Source organism: Egretta garzetta, unplaced genomic scaffold (genome assembly GCF_000687185.1).
Source record: "Egretta garzetta isolate BGI_Z169 unplaced genomic scaffold, ASM68718v1 scaffold377, whole genome shotgun sequence".
NCBI classification, from domain to species: domain Eukaryota; kingdom Metazoa; phylum Chordata; class Aves; order Pelecaniformes; family Ardeidae; genus Egretta; species Egretta garzetta.
The window spans coordinates 530471-548242 of NW_009260339.1; the positions used below are offsets into that span (position 1 = coordinate 530471).

Sequence of the window (17772 nt, forward strand, 5' to 3'; positions counted from 1 at the left end):
CTGCTCTAATTTCACTGGGATAAGCAGAGTTTTAGAAGCTCATCACGTATTTTTTTTGAAACACAAAGAAGCAGATACCTGAGTAGCAATGGCTTTTGCAGTTTTTCTATTGTCCCCCGTTATCAGCACCACATCTATTCCCATGTTTTTCAGTGTGTGCACAGCAAGGGCTGCCTCCTGCTTGACAGTGTCTGCTATTGCGATCATTCCACACAACACGCCTGCACAAAGAAATGTCCCCTGTTAGAGAGAGCTGTGGGAGGCAAAGTGACAGCAAGAAAACAGGACTTCCCCTCCGTCACACCACGGTGGCTTGTAAAATAACACATTCTGGGCAATACTGACACTCAGAAGCCTGAACAACTGTCTGCAGTTGTCTAAGTTATGGTCTATTTCTTACACACACACGCTTTTCTCGTTTTACTGTTTCAGATCAAACAACAAACACCTTTGATATTTAGGGATCAGGAGGAAGGGGAGAAGAGGAGGGTAGCTTTTAAATATGCCTGACTTCTAGGTTTTATGCTATGGACAAATACGATAGTGGGCCAGAGAAAGTTTTGGTATTTGTGTCCAGGTCAGATATTGAAGTCACTTCTCCAGGAGGAAGCATACAGAGTATCTGGTTTTAGGTCCCCTAATCTTTCCGTATTGGATCTCTGTTACAATTAACTACTTTTTTTATACAAAAGTTTTGCACCTGCCTTCCAACACATTGACTCAAAGGTGCCTCCACATTTCCTTCACGTGACTTACAAAAATCTTGCATTGGTTTAGCATTGCATGTTACCTTTCGAAAGTAAGGACCTTAGTAGGTCTTGCACCCTGTATCTCTATTTGCTATAGGAACACCAGCGGTACATCAGAGCCCTTATTTCCATGTTAAGATCACTTGATTTTGCAGGACTGCTGATGGAACCCAGGCTCAGACAAGCAAATGCCTCTCAAAATTGGTCTGGAGGAGCACCAAAAATATTTATTCAGTAATTGAACCAGAGGCCCCATTTCAAGATCACAGATGCCCAGGCAATCTATCACCATCATAGCAGTTTCTTATATTAAGGTATTGTCTGGGATCTCTTTCTGCGTAGCACAGAGCAGAATCCCTCTGGCAAAACTCATTTAGTCTAATCTATTATACTTGAATGATCTAACAAATCATCACGGTCATTCATGAAATGTTTTGAAATCAGTGATGCAATAGGCTGGCGTGTGATCCTTAAGTGATCTAAAGTCAGGATGGAACGTGGCACTGTACTGACACTGCTTTTCTGAACAACAGTCCTAGACAATAGGAGGTTCAGAAATTAATACTTAAATTAAAAATTACCCAACAAAATCTTATAAACACTGTCCTGAGGTGAAAGTTTATTTTAAGAACACCTTGATACTTTGCAGTTCACAAGCAATTCTGCACGAAAAGATTAGTAGTGTCTTCACACTAAGCCACTGATCAATTGCTCCAGAGTTTGTTTTTACCCATTCCATGGTTGGATCAATTGATACTTATTAAGTCACTCCAAAGAACACCAGTTACCATCTATAGCCACTAGTATGGCAGTCTGTCCTTTTGTTTCATGGTCTGTCATTGCATCATTTACATCATTTGCAATATGCAAGCCATTGCGTCGCATCCACTCACGATTTCCAATCAACACTGAGTATGTATGAGAAGCTGATGAACCTTTGTGCACAGACAAAAAGAAAAATGAGCAAATCAAAAATAGTGAACACAAGCCAGAGATGTTTGAGGATGACAATGTCAGGCTGCATTAGCTATAAAAAAGATATTCTGAATAGGTTTTCCTAATTTTATTTTTTTGTGTGTTCTGGACTGGCAATGGTCAAGACGCAAACAGTATTAGCCTTGTTGAAGTGCTGCTGTCATGGCCAAACACAAATGCATAGGCACTGCCTGAAGACAGCCTCATAAAACTTTTCTCCTTCAAGACTCAATCTGTGCCTGTTAATACACAGAACTGCGTCATGAACTTAATGGAAGTATTTGCCTTTGCCAGTTGGCATTGTTTGTCTGGGTAAGTGCAGTATGCACATTTCATAAATGCCGTGCTGCTTTGTTCTCACAACTAATGACTTCTTTCAAATATAAAGGCTATTTCTGGTAAGAAAGCAGTTTTGTTCCAACAAACAATGAAACAGTATGTGGAGCACCTCATTATGAATTCAATCCAACTTCACAAGAGCTGTATGAAGCAGGTGAGAAAATATTACATGAACACTATTCACAAATGGCACGGTTCTGATGATTAAGGTTTGGGGGTTTTTTATTTAATTCTTCTAATAGCTTTCTTTAAAAGGCCAGGAGAGCCACGGTCTTCTGAAGAGAACTGATGAGCTTCTTAAGGAAGGCTTTAAGTGCTTTTTCTTTCTCTCCTACAATACAAAAGAGCAAAGCAGCTTCCACAGAGTCTGAAACAAAAACATATTGGCCTACATTGCTGGGTATGCCTTATTGCCTATGCATTGTATGGACTTTATGCGTACCCATCACCGGGTCATCTAAATTCTTATTTAGGTTTCTGAATTGCAGAGAGATTGAGAGTAGGGGAAAGACAGTGCTTCAATTTTTGTTAAGACGCATTTTTGTCCCTTGTGTTCTTTGCCTCCTTCTGCCATAAATCCAGCTTTCTGTTGTTCCTAGTCTGATAGGATTGTTCTACAATAGTTGGCACTGTTGATTTGTTAGTATTCTCACTGCGACTGGCAGTCGCTTCAGGGACAGACGTACCATGTGGTTCGGAGAGTGTGATCAGCGCATTATCTCCCAGAGGAGCACTGCTGTCCCTGCTCCTGTTAGTGTCGAGTTTATTGAGACCCTCCTCGGCCATGCCCAGGACAGCCTCAACACCTCCAACTTTGCAGCTGATGCCACAGCCCGGGACTGCCTGGAAGTTGGTGCAGTATCCTAGGCTCTGAGTGCCAAGCTCCTATGGACATAACCAGAGTTCATCATCAGTCTGTGCTGCCCATGTGGGGTACAAATATGAGATAAGTCCTGCCAAAAAGAAGCCTCATTCCTCCTCTTGACAATGAGTGACTGACAGAAAAGCAGCATGGAGTATCAGTAGCACAGAACTAAAAGTAAGGATGTTCTGGACGTGCTGTGGTTTAGACTTCTAGAAAGGGGCAGCCATACAGAACACATCCAGGTCACAGCCCTAGCAGCAGCAAACCATAAAGGACAGCTTTTCCTTGTAGTTCAAGGACAAAGCAGCGGTCCATGACCTCAGCCAAGACTAGGAACTAAAAAGAAATACTATAACAATAAGCCACACAGCTTCTGAAAAGGTGCAACTTCTAATTAACCTCACAGACAACTGGCTGTGGGGGTTCAGGCCTTTTACATATTTGTAAAAGTACAGTGAAAAACTGTATCTAATTCCTGGAGTGCTCTGGCTGGATGATAAGGTCTTTCTGTTGAGTTAGAGAGAGAAGCCAATAAGTACCTTCAAGATGAGAAAAGGGATTACCAGGACCCTATGATTTACATAAAGAATGGAGAAAATATGCATTTATAAACAAGTTATTCTGCGTTGTCTCTGGAAGTTGTAATTACATGTACCTTTCAGTGACCTTCTTATAACACAGGGGTGATAAGGCAGGTGGTAAGAATATTAGCAAACAGTATAGCATTGTAATTCATATAAGCCATGATCCAGTAATAATTGGTGCATGGGATGACTACAGAAGTGTCAGAGAACTAAGACAAATTTGAAAAGAGAAAATGTAAAACACAAGAGAGGCAACTGAATCATTACCCATACTCCCTTTTTCCTTCTAAATTTATATGTTAACTTCCAAATTTTACCACTGAAAGTTCTATCACGAATAAGTTTGATATATTCTTGCCAATTAATTTTTCCAGGAAACAACTAATGACTTGTCTTAGCAGAAAGAAATTATTTATTTAAACCAGGCTTCCTGTTTTGGTTACTATTTGTGCTTTCATTCTTCCTGAAACATTTGAGGAACACATGCAATATATAAATGACCTTTGAAGATTCGCAAAATTTGCAAAGACTTGAGTAATTTATTTATTCATTTGTGAAATTCCAAATATCACAGTTTAATATTCAGGTTTTAAAGCTTTTTGTCTAATCTATTCAGATAAGCAAGTGACTAATAGAAGTGACTACAGTCAGGTAACATATGAAATGTCACCATACACATTTGCTTCACAATGCTATTTTGAGCATAAGTATTCCTCCTGCACATATTCCGCAATCTTTATTTTCCCACTAGTTCAGGAAAAACTTTGTAAGATCTTGCTTGAGAACTCCACAGCATTACCAGAAAAGCAAAGCTTAGAATATACCTTCTGGTGTTGTCCAGACGAAGATGCACAATCATAAAATCTGATAGCTTTCCAGCCTGTTACTTTTCAGGCAGGCCTCTCCCTCTGGGACTTGTTCATTTTATACAACATTGCTGCATTTGCACAGATCCCTTCACACCTTAGATGAAATAGGAAGGCTAAGTACCTCTTTGCAATATTTAGTGACTGCCACTCCTAAAGGATGCTCGCTGCTGGCTTCTGCAGTGCCAACCACTACCAGGACCTTCTTCAGAGGGAGCACAGCCGTGTCTCCCAACAAAAGCACCCTCATGACTTTAGGAACGCCGCAGGTGATGGTCCCAGTTTTATCAAACATCACAGTCTTGATCTGCAAGAAACAAACAGAGTTACTGCCTAAGCCCAGCGAGCATAGGGATGCTCATATGCTTTAGATACATAAATACAGGCAAGACCTTAATAATCAGTTGACTATATCCACACCAAGACAAAATAAACCTACAAAAGTATGGATTCCTGTATGTACCTCAAACTATCTGTACAGTAGGTCTCCTTATGCTTTCTTATTCATTCCCTGTACAGTGATTTCACTGAAGCTACAGCATCATCCTCTATCTATATCAGGATCTCAGACAACAGAGTCATTGCAGGACTTGTTCTGTCCTTGGTGAGTGCATGTGTGTATCCACATGTAGGATTCAGATAATGGCACCTTAATCACTCTAACCACAAAGTATATCATGCAAGGAGGGCTTTTACAAATGTTGTTCTAAACAATTAACAATAGCACCGAGGAAAGAGGAGTCAGGAAGTTATTTGGTGATAAGAGCAGGTGGGAAGAATGTAAGAAGCTGCAACAAGTTCCAGAAACAACCTAATAAAACCCAGCCTCATGCTATTCACCAAATTCAGCAATTACTTGTTAGCCAGCCCAATGGGTCTTGAAGAATCAGGAATGAACAAAACCACACAGCCCCACATACACTGAAAGCCAAAGCTAAAGTCAATTCTAATCCTGAAAACAAACATGGCACAGGGAAACACATGAACCAAAAAACTCAACAAAGTAGGCACTATTTCCATTCCCAGCTATTCCAACCCACCAACCTTGCAGAATCCAACAGGTCACCTAATTTTCCAAGCCCTGACCCTAGCCTCAAAACGTAAAAAGGTAAAAAGTCCTGACACTAATTAGTAGTCATTTTTTGGTTTTTTGCAGAGCCTCGGAAAAAATTATGGTCTATGCTTTATAATGTCCAGGAAGAACAAGAATTATCAGCCTAATTAACTTACTCTTACCATCCTTTTCACTTAAAATGTTCTGCCTACATCTAATCCAGTCTACCACAGCATGGTTTAAACTCATATTCTTTTCACTGGCTGTGGACATGTCAAACCTCCTCTTCCTTCAACCTCTTCCTCCTCTTGTCATCAGTTTTCTGTCTTTGAATGGCTTTTTCTGCCTCTTTTCCGTCTTCCATCATTTTCTATACACTAAAAGAAATACAAACCATTCTGTTTTTCTCTTACATCCTACATTTAAACTACTGGTCATTAACAATATGCATTTCACAATGGTCCTCTGAGGAAAGAAGGAAACCACTGGATTATTGGGCTCTTTTGCAGAAGAGGTAAAGAGAGTGCAGAAGTCAGAAACTTCTGAGGTCATATGGAAGATTAGCAGCCTCACTGGCATAAGACTGCAGGAACTGTTGGCTCTCAACACTTTGCTGTGACGAAAGAAAGTCAGATCTGTCATCTTAACCTTAAGGAGCAGCAAGCAATAGAAAAAAAAACAAACAACATTCTGCAGTCTTTCTCTGGACCAGCAAGATTTTCTGGGAAATTGCATTTCATGTAGCAACAGCTGGGTAAGCTACAGAAGTATGGAATGAACTACTAACCTTGTGTGCCATTTCCAGGGGTTTTCCGCCTTTGATGAGAATACCATTTTGTGCAGCAACTCCTGTGCCCACCATCACAGCTGTGGGGGTAGCCAAGCCTAAAGAACAGGGGCATGCAATGCTCAGCACAGTGATTGAGGTTTGAAACGCAAACCTCAGTATTAGTTCGGCTTTTGAAATGTGCTTGTTCTGATTCTGCAAGAAGAGGGAAGAGAGAGGGAAAAAAAAACCAGAGATGTATGGTTGCTGATAGAAGATAATACAGATGTACAATCAGTCATAGCCATTTCAAAAAACACATTTATGTGGAAATATCAATTATAGGAAAGCAATCTATTATTGTTACTGTAATGGTAGAGAAAAGTCAATGTTATGAATTGTTCAACACAGTATTTTCTGGCTTTTTTTCTGCACAAGCACACATATGCTTGACTCTGCTCTCAGGCTCCTGGATGACAATATAGCTTTCTGGCATTTCTTGTATAGCTTAGCCAAGGAGAACCCTATTTCCAGGTACACAGATCCTCACAGTTGCTGAGCATAGCAAATACACATCTTAAAGCCAACAGAAGCTCATCTTCTTTCTAAAGCAAAACCCACTATCTGCCATCAGGAACAAGGAGGTCCAAAAAAATTTCAGACAATATAGGAATGGCTCAGGTCCTTGCAATGCAGCTATAGATCATGTTTAGTCCAGAAAGACTGCCAATAATTTCAGTTTGTAGGAACCCCATGCAGAACTAACGGATAAATGCAAAGTTATATTTATACCTGCAGATAGATTTTAATTAATGTAATTATCTGCTCTGTGTAGAAAACATCACGCTGTATAAAAGTATTTGCCAGGTTGCAACATCAAACCTTACACACAGAAGGTATGTTAATTAGACTGGAAGATATCCTAGCACCAAAATCCAGCTCTTAATGAAATTACTTACAGGAAAATATTTTTGAATAACATCAAAATTTATAAAACCAATTGTGATCCATACTATCAATGTCACTGTTGAAATGATGATGATAAATGGAACAAAATATCCACTAAACTTATCTGCCAGTTGCTGGATGGGTGCCTATAAAAAGAAAAAAATGTATTGTTATCTTTATTATCAAAACACAAAATTATGTAGAGTTCATGAAAATATCTAATATTCTTCATCTGATTATTTTTTGAAGTCTGGAAAATGCACAGTTTTTGAACAAGTAAATATATAAAAATATAGGATATTTTTCTTATATAATCAAAATCTGTGAATAAGTTTTTCTTTTCTATTATTTTTACCTTTGACATTTGAGCTTCTTCCACCAATTTCACGATTTGTGCCAGAGTGGTATCATTACCAACATGAGTTGCATTAACAAGAACTGAGCCGTGTGCGTTTATAGAACCAGCAATCACTGTGCTCCCAGGCTTTTTAGTGACTGGCATAGCTTCCCCTAGAAAGAAAAGGTAGGAATAAATGAGGCAATACCCCTAATAATAGTGAACATAGTTAATTAGCACACAGCTCATTGTACGCTGGCAAAATCAGCCTGCTAAGCAATAACGACAAGAAATCACATATATCTCTGTCTAGTGAAGACATGTATAAGTGCTGTCATACTTCTATAAACCTTTTTCTAGGTTTAGTTTCAAAGCAAATTCTGTTTCTTTGGTCCTAACCCTCCACTATGCCATCCCTCAAAAGGGCCAGGAGCAAACTGATTGTAAAAGGAACTGCTTGAATTTCTCCGATTAATACTTTGCCTAGCCATGGGAGTTTGAGCAATCTGTCTTTATTTCCACCACCTTCAGTTTTCAAAGACTAGAAAAGCTGTCTCTGTGGCAAAGCTCCTGTTCTCATGCTGCCTCTCCAACAATACTAGCTCCACAAAATCTTTATTTTCTCTATTTTTAGCATTAGTGATAATGGTTCTCTCAAACTAAGGGTGTCCCTCTTACCCAAGCAAAGTAAATACATAACTAAAACAAGTAAGGCAATGCCAATGTAAAGTTTTTATATCATTTATCTTATGTATAAGAATTGCATGATGCAGTAAATCCTTATCATATTTACTAAATGAAATTAAAATTTCAGCTGTAAAAAAGTCCTATGACCCTTAATGAGCATGAAGTCATGAGGCTTTCTTTCCCTCCTCTTGCTTATTGGGAGATCCCTGTCAGAAGCTCTGTTGAGTGCCCATGCATACACACCCCACCATCTCAGCAATATTTCCCTATCACCCTTTAGAAATTATTTCTCAGAAGGTGCCATCTCTACAAACACATTCCAGGGACAACTCCCACCAGATCTCTGGAATAATGATGACTGTGTTTAGAATGTACCCATCCCATCAGTACGTTAGTAAAAGTGACCAAACTGAGTGGAAATTCTTCAGCTTTTTAGGGTATGTACAGACATGGGATTTGGATTCAATCTCACAAAGGTCAGACACAGCATCCATTAAGGTGGGAGGTTATTCAGAGAGCAGCAGCTTTTGGGTTGTGTCTGCTCCCTTTTCTTGTAAGAAAATGTTCCAGAACATTTCACTTCTTTGCATAAGTGTAAGGGAAGTTACCAGTAATGAGAGACTCATCTGCCATAGAACTGCCTTCAATGACCTTTCCATCCACCGGGAACTTTCCACCAGGAACCACCTTTACAATATCACCCCTTTGAACCAGTTCAACAGCTACCTGCTCCTCCCTGCAAAAGACACAAGTAGAACAGATTATTTACACCATTAGCTTCAAAATAATAATAATGCTTTCACATTAACTGCATCAAGCCTAGTCTGTGCACCCAGGCAGGCTGAAGGGGTTTTGGTTCATAAATATATACCTGATGATAGAGTGGTCGGGTCCAAGAGTCACCACAGTGGCTTCTGTGGCTTGAAGAGATATAAGTTTAGCAAGAGCTTCTGAGGTCTTACTCTAAGAAACAGAGATAGATGTTTAGGGTATACTGAGATATATAAATGCCGGTGCCTACTTAACACAATGAACTCTAAATGACCTTGTCTAATATAGGCTACATCAGAAACATGTGACTCAAAATTCCTCTGTATAGTTTTATTCTACTCTCATCATAAATACACAATAATTAGCGTGAAGGTGAGTTACCTTTGCTATGTGTTCCAGCCATCTCCCAAGGGCAATGAACACAAACAGCATTGGAGGAGTGTCAAAGAAAGTGACAGGGCTTTTCTCTGCCTTCTCAATTATCGCTACCATCAGGATCACACATGAATACACATAAGCAATCGTCGTGGCCAGTACAATGAGCACATCCATATTGGCCGTCTTGTGCTTCAGTGATTTGTAAGCTTGTACATAAAAATACCATCCGCCAAGAAACTGTTGGTGTAAGCATGGACAGACTTGTATTAAGATCACAGCAGTGAAAGCAGAGTACATGATACCGCCTATAGCAGAATTATAAACACGTAGTAGATAAGGGAAGGCATTGCTGTCCCATGCAAATTTTATATTGATACAACTTCAGTGGAGTGGTCTACTAGGAGGCTGACTCCTTTGTCGTCCTCTCATTTGCCCTTCCTTGTTCTCAGAACAACTCTGCCAGCTAAATATCATCCTTTTCCTCAGCAATGCAAAGTAAACAAGGCACAGAAGTTGAAGGGATTTACCTATAGCTACCCAAACAGTTTGCAGCTGATCAGGTATTTCTTCACTTTAACACTACCTTCCCCGCTTGGAAAACTATCTTATGCAACTTTGGCAGGAGTAAGTGCTGTGAGCAATTACAGAATGGATAACTTGCAAAAAAGTGCCACTTCATTCTGCGTAGGTGGTACAGACGAGAGGGCAGGGCTAATCCACTAAACCTGTCCAGTCTCCAGTCTTTATCACATCAGATTACATAAATGGGAGGTGTATAGAAAGCAAACCCCTAGGAATTACTGTGGACTTACCTGAACAAAAGTGCACAGGACAAAGAAGAGAAGATTTAAAATAGATAATCCAGGAATGAGATTCTGTTCCAGCACCATAGACCCGTGGTGCTCACCGTCGGGTATTAGCATATAAATCATTAGGATTAAGACAGGGATACCAAACAGTAGGCTGCACAAGAAAGATTTCCTCCACCTGAAAAGTAGAAGCTGTAAATCCCTGGTTGTCATACGCCCCGCAGTACCCAGGCCAAACAGTGTGCTCGCAGCACAGAGCTTGGAGTATTAGTACTGTACTAACACACAGCTTCAGGATATTTGGGAAAGATCCAACACTTCGGGACAGTTTCAGTGTCCCCTACAAGTTTAACTGTATAGACTTCTATCAGTTAAAAACTGAAACTAATGAAAGTAATAAAAGTACTTGAACCAAATGGCAAATCATAAAATTAAATAAGCTTTACACAAGGATAAGCTAAATTAACTGGGAAGAGGCAGAGGGAGGTGAGTTACAAGAGATGATCTATACACGTTCATTAGTGAGAGAAAGAAAGAAATACTTACTGCTGTATTTCCCTTTTATGATCCAGGTTATGTGCATTTGGAACTCTTTTAGCCACAGAAGCATGAAAGCCAATTTCCTTTTCATTGAAAGGGGAGGAAAGATGAGTTAGTTTTGATTAAACTAACCATATTACTTATAACATATTTAAATGACACTACTTTTAGAAGAAATGTCAGAAAAGGACACTGTTCCATATCTAATAAATGCCAACTTCTTATTTATTTTTAGATCCTGCCAACATGAGAGGATATTTCAGACAGTACTCAAAAGATTTCTGCTACCTATACATGGACACAGTGTACAGATGCAGTAAGTGTCCCAGGTTTCTTAGGCACAGGAAGCTCCCACTGACAGCTGGAATTCTGCTGCCCACCTCCTCAAGCGAAATTTATGCCCTTTCATCTCCACTGGAATAAATATGATACATGGGAAATACCACAAAGGAAGGTAAAAATGTACAAGCCACTGAGACAGTCAACCTTGCAAGCATCTCCTTAACACAAGGGTTGAAGTTGAAAATCAAACTGGCTAGAATCAGTTTAAACCTGTACAACAGCAAACTGCAGGGCAAAGCATCCCAGAAACAAATATGCAAAAAGCCAGTTTTGACTGACACTTCAGTGAGTTACTGCAGCAGAACCACCACCCACAAAAAAACCCACAAAAAACCCAAAGCACACTTGCAAGCACAATACATTTAAACTTCATATCTGCATCATGAGATGCTCCTGTGGCAGGATGCACTTTACAGAACTACCTACCAGCCTGAGGAGTCTACTAGTTGTTAATCACTGCTGCTACATCAATTCTGCAGTTTAACAGCTTTGTTCTGAGACTCTAGAACATGAAAGGCAGACGGTCTCTGCTGTCCTCCTGTCTATTCACTGCATGCACCTCAGAGTAAGTTCTCTTTCCTTCCGGTGGGACAGAGAAGAAAAAAGTTTTGTCCACACCTGGGCCATGATAATGGCAGATTTTATCATCCACCAACCAGTGTGGTTACTGGTAAGCCAGGATTTTTTTTCCTTTAGTGGCTGTATCACAAGCTCTTCTGGTTTAAAAAGTTCCCTGAATTGATGTGGGAATAAATGGCAGTGTATCAGAGATGTGTAATACTTGTGGTATGAGCTGTTGCAAAACTTCTTTTACAGCCTCTTTCACTGGCAAGAGAAAGTAGTATTTTTTTCTGAAGTATCAACACTTCACTGAAATGACTGGAAATCAGAGACACGTGATTCTGCACACAGAACTGAAAAGAATGAATATATGACACTTTCACCAGATACAGATAAAAAAAGGCTTCTTTTTGTAGTTTTTAGGGTGTGTTTCGAGAGTAACAGCCTGGGAGACTATTGTAGTACTGTGGAGCCCAGAAGCTTCATCACAAAATCATAAAAACATATAGCAATTACCATGTCATCTGCAAAAGTCAGCAAAACCTCTCAAATATCAGCTGCTTTATTTCCTTCTTAACTTCACCTTATAATTGTTCATACATAAAAAATTTCTAAAGTCTACCTCAATTGTTTTTATAATATCTCGAGGTCCGGTAATTTCAGGATCAAACTGGATGTGAGCTTTGCAAGTAGCAAGTGCAACTGAGGCGTAGAATATGCCATTTGTTCTCATGAGTTTGGATTCAATATTGTGAACACAAGAAGCACAAGTCATCCCTGTAATCTAAAGAAAAGACAAATGTAGGTACAATTAGCAGTCCCCCACATTCACCCAATAGTTGTGGATGAATTTGAGACAAGGCCTCCCCACGTCACAAAGGTACTAATGACTATTCAAGTTCTGCTGGTACTGACTCAAGACCTCAGCATGAAGACTGTATAGAGCTGTCTTAAATGAAACAAAGCTGAGAACTTTTATTATATTAATTATATTAATTCTGCAACCAGCAGTTACAGTCACAGATATATATTTGTATAGCAGCACTTGTACATTGTATCAACTATAATAGTATAGCTAATACAGTTCTATCAGCAGCTGTATTAACATTGCCAAAGTGAAACTCTGTATGTTCATCTCATTTACTTAAATTTTCCTATGGCTTCAGTAAGGCACATTCCCACTTTCTGAGCTATTAGCACAACTGCAGACTGTTATCTGTCTCCTAGTAGGTATATATGAGGATAAAAACAGGCTTTGGAAGAACCTGTCCTTCATATAAACAATTTACTAATTTTACCCAAAGTTCTCAGATCTCCATACAAAGCCCCAGGCATTATCAATATGTATTTGATGCTACATTCTCAGTTGCTCAGAGTCTGCACTGTTGACTGAAGTGCCTTAACAGAAAAGTTCTGTTTCATCTCTCCTCACTAAGAAAAGTCTACTCTGTACATAAAACTATCACTTTTTATTTCAGCACCTTTGGACACGTTCTTCTAAGACAAATTGATTTTTGTCTTTTCTGCAATTAAGAAAAAATAGTGTCACCAACCAGAACTGACCTGCTGAAGCCACAACTCCTTATACAAATACATTTGCAAGAAAATGATTCTTCCAGATCTGACTTTTCCAAAACCAACATATAATTTCAAATACACATGACTTACAAGAAGCTCCACATTTCCTTCTGTTTCTGCATGATCTTCTATGATGGTAGCTTCAAAACCCAAATTGTGGATCAGCTGTGCTATTTCAAGAGGCTGTATGGATTCTGGCTTGTATTTTATCTCTGCTTTACCTGCCATCAGTGCTACCAAAACTGAAATAATTCCTGCAGTGGCAATAATAAAAAATATTAGATAATGTAGCTCCCTTGAGGGGAAGAAAAAGAAAATAATACAAATTATTGTCAACGAGGACTGTAACAACTTAGAGATGTTATGAGGCTAATGATTTCTCTCTGCTTCCTTCTAGTGTTGTTCCCTATTCACAACAGCAAAATTTCTACTGAGATCCAGCCACACTGTGGTACCCTTTAGCAACGAGAGAGGAACCTCAAGAGTTACACAGGGATGAGACAAAGAGGATGTTCAGAAGCAATCTTTGCATTTGTTGCTGCAAGCTCTACCCTGGACTCTCTAAGTTTGGAAAGCCCTAAACAAATGCCACAGCACAATGGTAGGCCTTTTTATTTTCTTGTTTTTCCCTTTGGTGTTTTTTTTTCTTCTTTTTTTTAAATAAATAAAACCACAGAAATGTACATTTAGAGTTGAAAAGCAAAACATAAAAATCACAGGCAAAAAAAATTGTTTGATATGCTAATGGTTTCTTGGGTTTTTAAATCAAGGCAGTGAAACCATCACTGGGAGACCGGGGGCGCAGGAATCAATAAGCAAAACCCTCCAAAGGCAAAACCCTCCTGTCCAAGGGCAGGCAATGCTGAGGCTCATCTGTTCATCTTCTATATGGCCAGAGAACAGGCAGCTCCAGTGTGCAGACTTCTAACCTAGTAAGTTTTGCTGTGCCTAAGCTGATATAATTACCCAGGCACCGGAGCCATGCATTTGTACCTGCTTGTGCAAATCAGCCCTGAAGGGTAAGTTTCACATCACAAACGTGTCAGAGCTCTTAACAGCTCTGGAAGAGATGGATTGCTCTGTAAAGCAATAAGGCCCTGAAAACTAAATGAGAACCATTTCTCTGTTCTTGTTTTGAGCCTTATTTAAAATTCTGATCACATTAAAACAACTTACTGTTACAAAACAAGTGTGTGCATCGGGTTTGTCCACCAGCGCAGTAGGACAGTTAAACAGTGATATAGTTAAATTAGCACTAAGAAAGAGCATTAAGTCTATTTAACCTCAAGATGTTGTACCACAGCCTCTTTCATTAACCACATAGAATACCTTTTCCAACCCTTAGTCCCTTATAAACTCATTATAGGAATCTTAAATTTATTACCGTCTTCTTTCTGCAAATTTCTTTCAATGGTAGACACACACGATGCACAGGTCATGCCGGTGATTTGTAAAAAACACTTTTCGGCTGCCACTCCGCTGGGCTGGTTTGGCCCATCAAGGTGAGGACTGTCTGGAAGAGCATCTGAGGCACAACCTTGGCGGGGAGGCTCTGGAGCTCGAGGCTGCACGGCAGCATTGCTGGCGTCAGACTGGTGCCTGTGTTCTCCAGCGGCAATATCTTGAATAAATGCATAATAAACTGAACAAACACTATCTATAGTGTGATCGGATGACAAGAAACTACAAGCAGGTCACATTTATCAATCATGCAAAGTCTTTTAGTTGTTTGAAAGGTGACATGGTAATCACAGTCTCTTCATGGAAATAATAGATTGTTACTATGTGTATCACGATACACACTCACCAGTACCACTTGCATGACCATTTAACTCCACAGGACTGGTTTTCCACTTTCAGATGGCAAATGATTCCCTCCAATTTCAACGCCTAGGCCTGACAACTACCTCCACTCAATGAAGATACATTGGTATCTAGAGGGTCCTTATCCAGCACAGAAAATGCAGTCCAGCCTCACATCCATTCTGTCCTTGTTGTCATCTATGCAAGACTCATAGCACTTAATCTCAAACAAGGAAAAGGACAAGTTTCTGAACAGGTTTCTCTTTATGGCACAATATTTACATTCTGAGTACTGCAAAACAAGTAGTGGAAGGATTTGCAGCACCCAGAAGACCTTCACACATACAGGCCTGTTGCAATCATTTTTGTTCTTTACCAGATACTGAACAGACACCCAACAGCTCCAGCTGTTTGTGTTCGCAAACTGCCTCCCTTGGACAGAGGTCTGTGTAAAGGAGCAGGAGTTGCTTCTGAACATGTTAAACACAGGGGCTTCTCTCCTTTTCCACAAATGGATCAGGTGGTCTCCCACCAACAAATTATAAATCAAACAAATCATAATTAAACACCACATACAGGCTTCTCCTAATCTGTAGCAGTTCCACAGATTCAGAGGGGTTGGACCCATCATAAAAGCTAACAAGATGGGGTCTATTGGGATCAAATTAATTCATTTCAGGTAAACTACATCAGCATCTCACAGCAAATCTGTTGAGTTGAAGCAGATAAATATTGCTGCATTTGAAATTTGCTAGAGAGGAGATTGTGCCCCATAGCAACTTCTTAAACATTGAGCATATGTACAAAATGTACAAACTGTGCTGCAGCTGACATGTAAAAGCACCTGCTCCCACCAAAGAGTACCTGCATCTTGCCACTGACCTTGCTTAAAGCAAGGCTTAGTAAAGTAGGGCTGGTAAAAATACTCAAGAAATGAAGGTCAAAGGATTAGAACACTAAAAAGAGTATTTAGCTAGGTAAAAAGTGGTTTGAAATGAAAGAGATGTCATTAAGCTTGTGGGTTTTAGTATTTTGGAGCATAAATAAAAACATTTGGTTTGATAGGTCTACTTACAGCAGCCTGTAGGCATAGGAGGAAACCTACTTCAGTGGGCAAGGGGATCAGCTATTGGAAAGACCTTGTACCAACTTCCAAACCTTTTGGCTTCATAATGTAACTCAACTCTTCCACCCACTAGTGCAGTTATTAAGGGCTGAAAGAAGGTGCTTCACAGTTGAAATCTCTCTCCCTTGCTAAGTGATCAGGCCAGTCCCTTAGAAAAGACAATGCCAATGTGATGCTCTAAGAGTTTCTCTCCAGAAAAGAGCCTCAATGCAGGTGTCACACGGCCCAGCTTGGCCCACTACCCACAGGAAAAAAAAACCAGTCACCTGTCAGCACAGAAGCATCAAACCCCATGTCTTCTATGGCAGCTCTTAACTCTTCTCCATTGGTGACAGCTGGATCATAATGTATGGTCCCAGTCCTGTCAGTTAGAGAAACTGCTATACATTGCACTCCTTGTCTCTGTGATATGGTCCCTTCTATGGACTGTACACAGGAATTGCAGGTCATGCCATCAATCCTAATTACAGCTGTGGATGTCGTGTCTTGCAGCGGCTCTCTGAAGAGATCGCATAGCAAAGCAGGTGATGGAGATGCTCCGTTATTAACTTCTGAACCACTAGGAAGACTTACTTTAAAGGTTCCAGGTGGAAGAGATTCAATAGCTTGCTGCAAAGTTGACAGGGTAATTAAATTTGGGCTATACTGTACCACAGCACGTTTATGCTCCAAAGACACTTTAATACTTTGTATGCCAGCAAGATCTGCTATATTTCCTTCAATGTTTCTGACACAGGATTTGCAGTGCATGCCTTCTATCCGTACAGTCACTGTAGTTGTGCCACTTCTCTTGGTGACCAGTGAATCCACCCCATCACTCTCAAGACTTGCTGGTGTTTCCTTGGGGTTTGCATTCTGCAGACGCCCCAGATCGAGGACATCAAGTTTCAGAGGGGCTGATTTACTTTTAATGGTGCATTCATACCCCAGGTTATTGATATGGCTCTTGAGGTCATCAGGTTGAATGATGTAAGGATAGTATGCAATAATTGCTTCCTGGTTGCCAAGCGACACCTTGATTTTCGCCACACCATGCAGTTTTCTAATCTTTCCTTCAATGTTGGTGACACAGGACTGGCACGTCATGCCTTCTACACGAAGCTTAACTACTGCTTCTCTCAAGCATGACAAATTTACAGTTGCTGTTGTCAATCTTTCTTCTGCTATGTTGGCGTCAAAGCCCATATCCTGAATTTCCTGGCAAATCTGTTCAGGACTTATTTCCGACTGGAGATACTTTATTACAGCATTGTTCTGTTCAAGGGAGACTTTAATACTCACAATGCCCTTCACCTTGGAAATTTGGCCTTCTATCGACTGCACACAAGATTGGCAAGTCATTCCTGCAATGTTAACTGCCACAGTGTGCTCTTGGGAAGACGGAGGGGGCACAGTTTCAAAGCTCTCTTCATAGCCCATATTGTCAAAAGCAAAATTGTGCTTCATCGTAGGCTCCAGCTCACAGCCAGGAGGAGAATCAGTGTTGGGCAAAGCCTAAAGAGCAAGAGGAAAAGTAAAAATAAGATGCATGTATCTTTAGCACTGTAAAAGCAGCAATATTCTGCATGTGCTCTCAAGCACATATGAGAAGTGCTCTCAAGTCAGTCTATACTGCCAAAACGCTTCACAACGTTAACTTACACTTTCAGTATACTACCATCGAGCTATGCCCACAATGATAAACCAGGCCTCTG

At 40.1% G+C, this 17772-nt stretch overlaps 1 protein-coding gene across 1 annotated transcript in view; it reads right to left on the bottom strand.

The window, feature by feature from the left end:
- Window positions 1-17527, bottom strand: part of ATP7B (ATPase copper transporting beta) — a 22436-nt gene extending 4909 nt beyond the window's left edge. The window contains exons 1-16 of the mRNA XM_009642615.2: window positions 16318-17527; window positions 14534-14770; window positions 13240-13403; window positions 12194-12355; window positions 10675-10751; window positions 10132-10306; window positions 9323-9556; window positions 9042-9133; window positions 8779-8906; window positions 7502-7656; window positions 7158-7292; window positions 6220-6414; window positions 4503-4685; window positions 2750-2948; window positions 1538-1675; window positions 79-221 (exon numbers count right to left, since the gene is read on the bottom strand). Coding sequence (XP_009640910.1) covers window positions 79-221; window positions 1538-1675; window positions 2750-2948; window positions 4503-4685; window positions 6220-6414; window positions 7158-7292; window positions 7502-7656; window positions 8779-8906; window positions 9042-9133; window positions 9323-9556; window positions 10132-10306; window positions 10675-10751; window positions 12194-12355; window positions 13240-13403; window positions 14534-14770; window positions 16318-17524 — 3624 coding nt within the window. The 5' untranslated portion in view covers window positions 17525-17527. The remainder of the gene's footprint in view (window positions 1-78; window positions 222-1537; window positions 1676-2749; window positions 2949-4502; window positions 4686-6219; window positions 6415-7157; window positions 7293-7501; window positions 7657-8778; window positions 8907-9041; window positions 9134-9322; window positions 9557-10131; window positions 10307-10674; window positions 10752-12193; window positions 12356-13239; window positions 13404-14533; window positions 14771-16317) is intronic.
- Window positions 17528-17772: the final 245 nt, after the last annotated feature.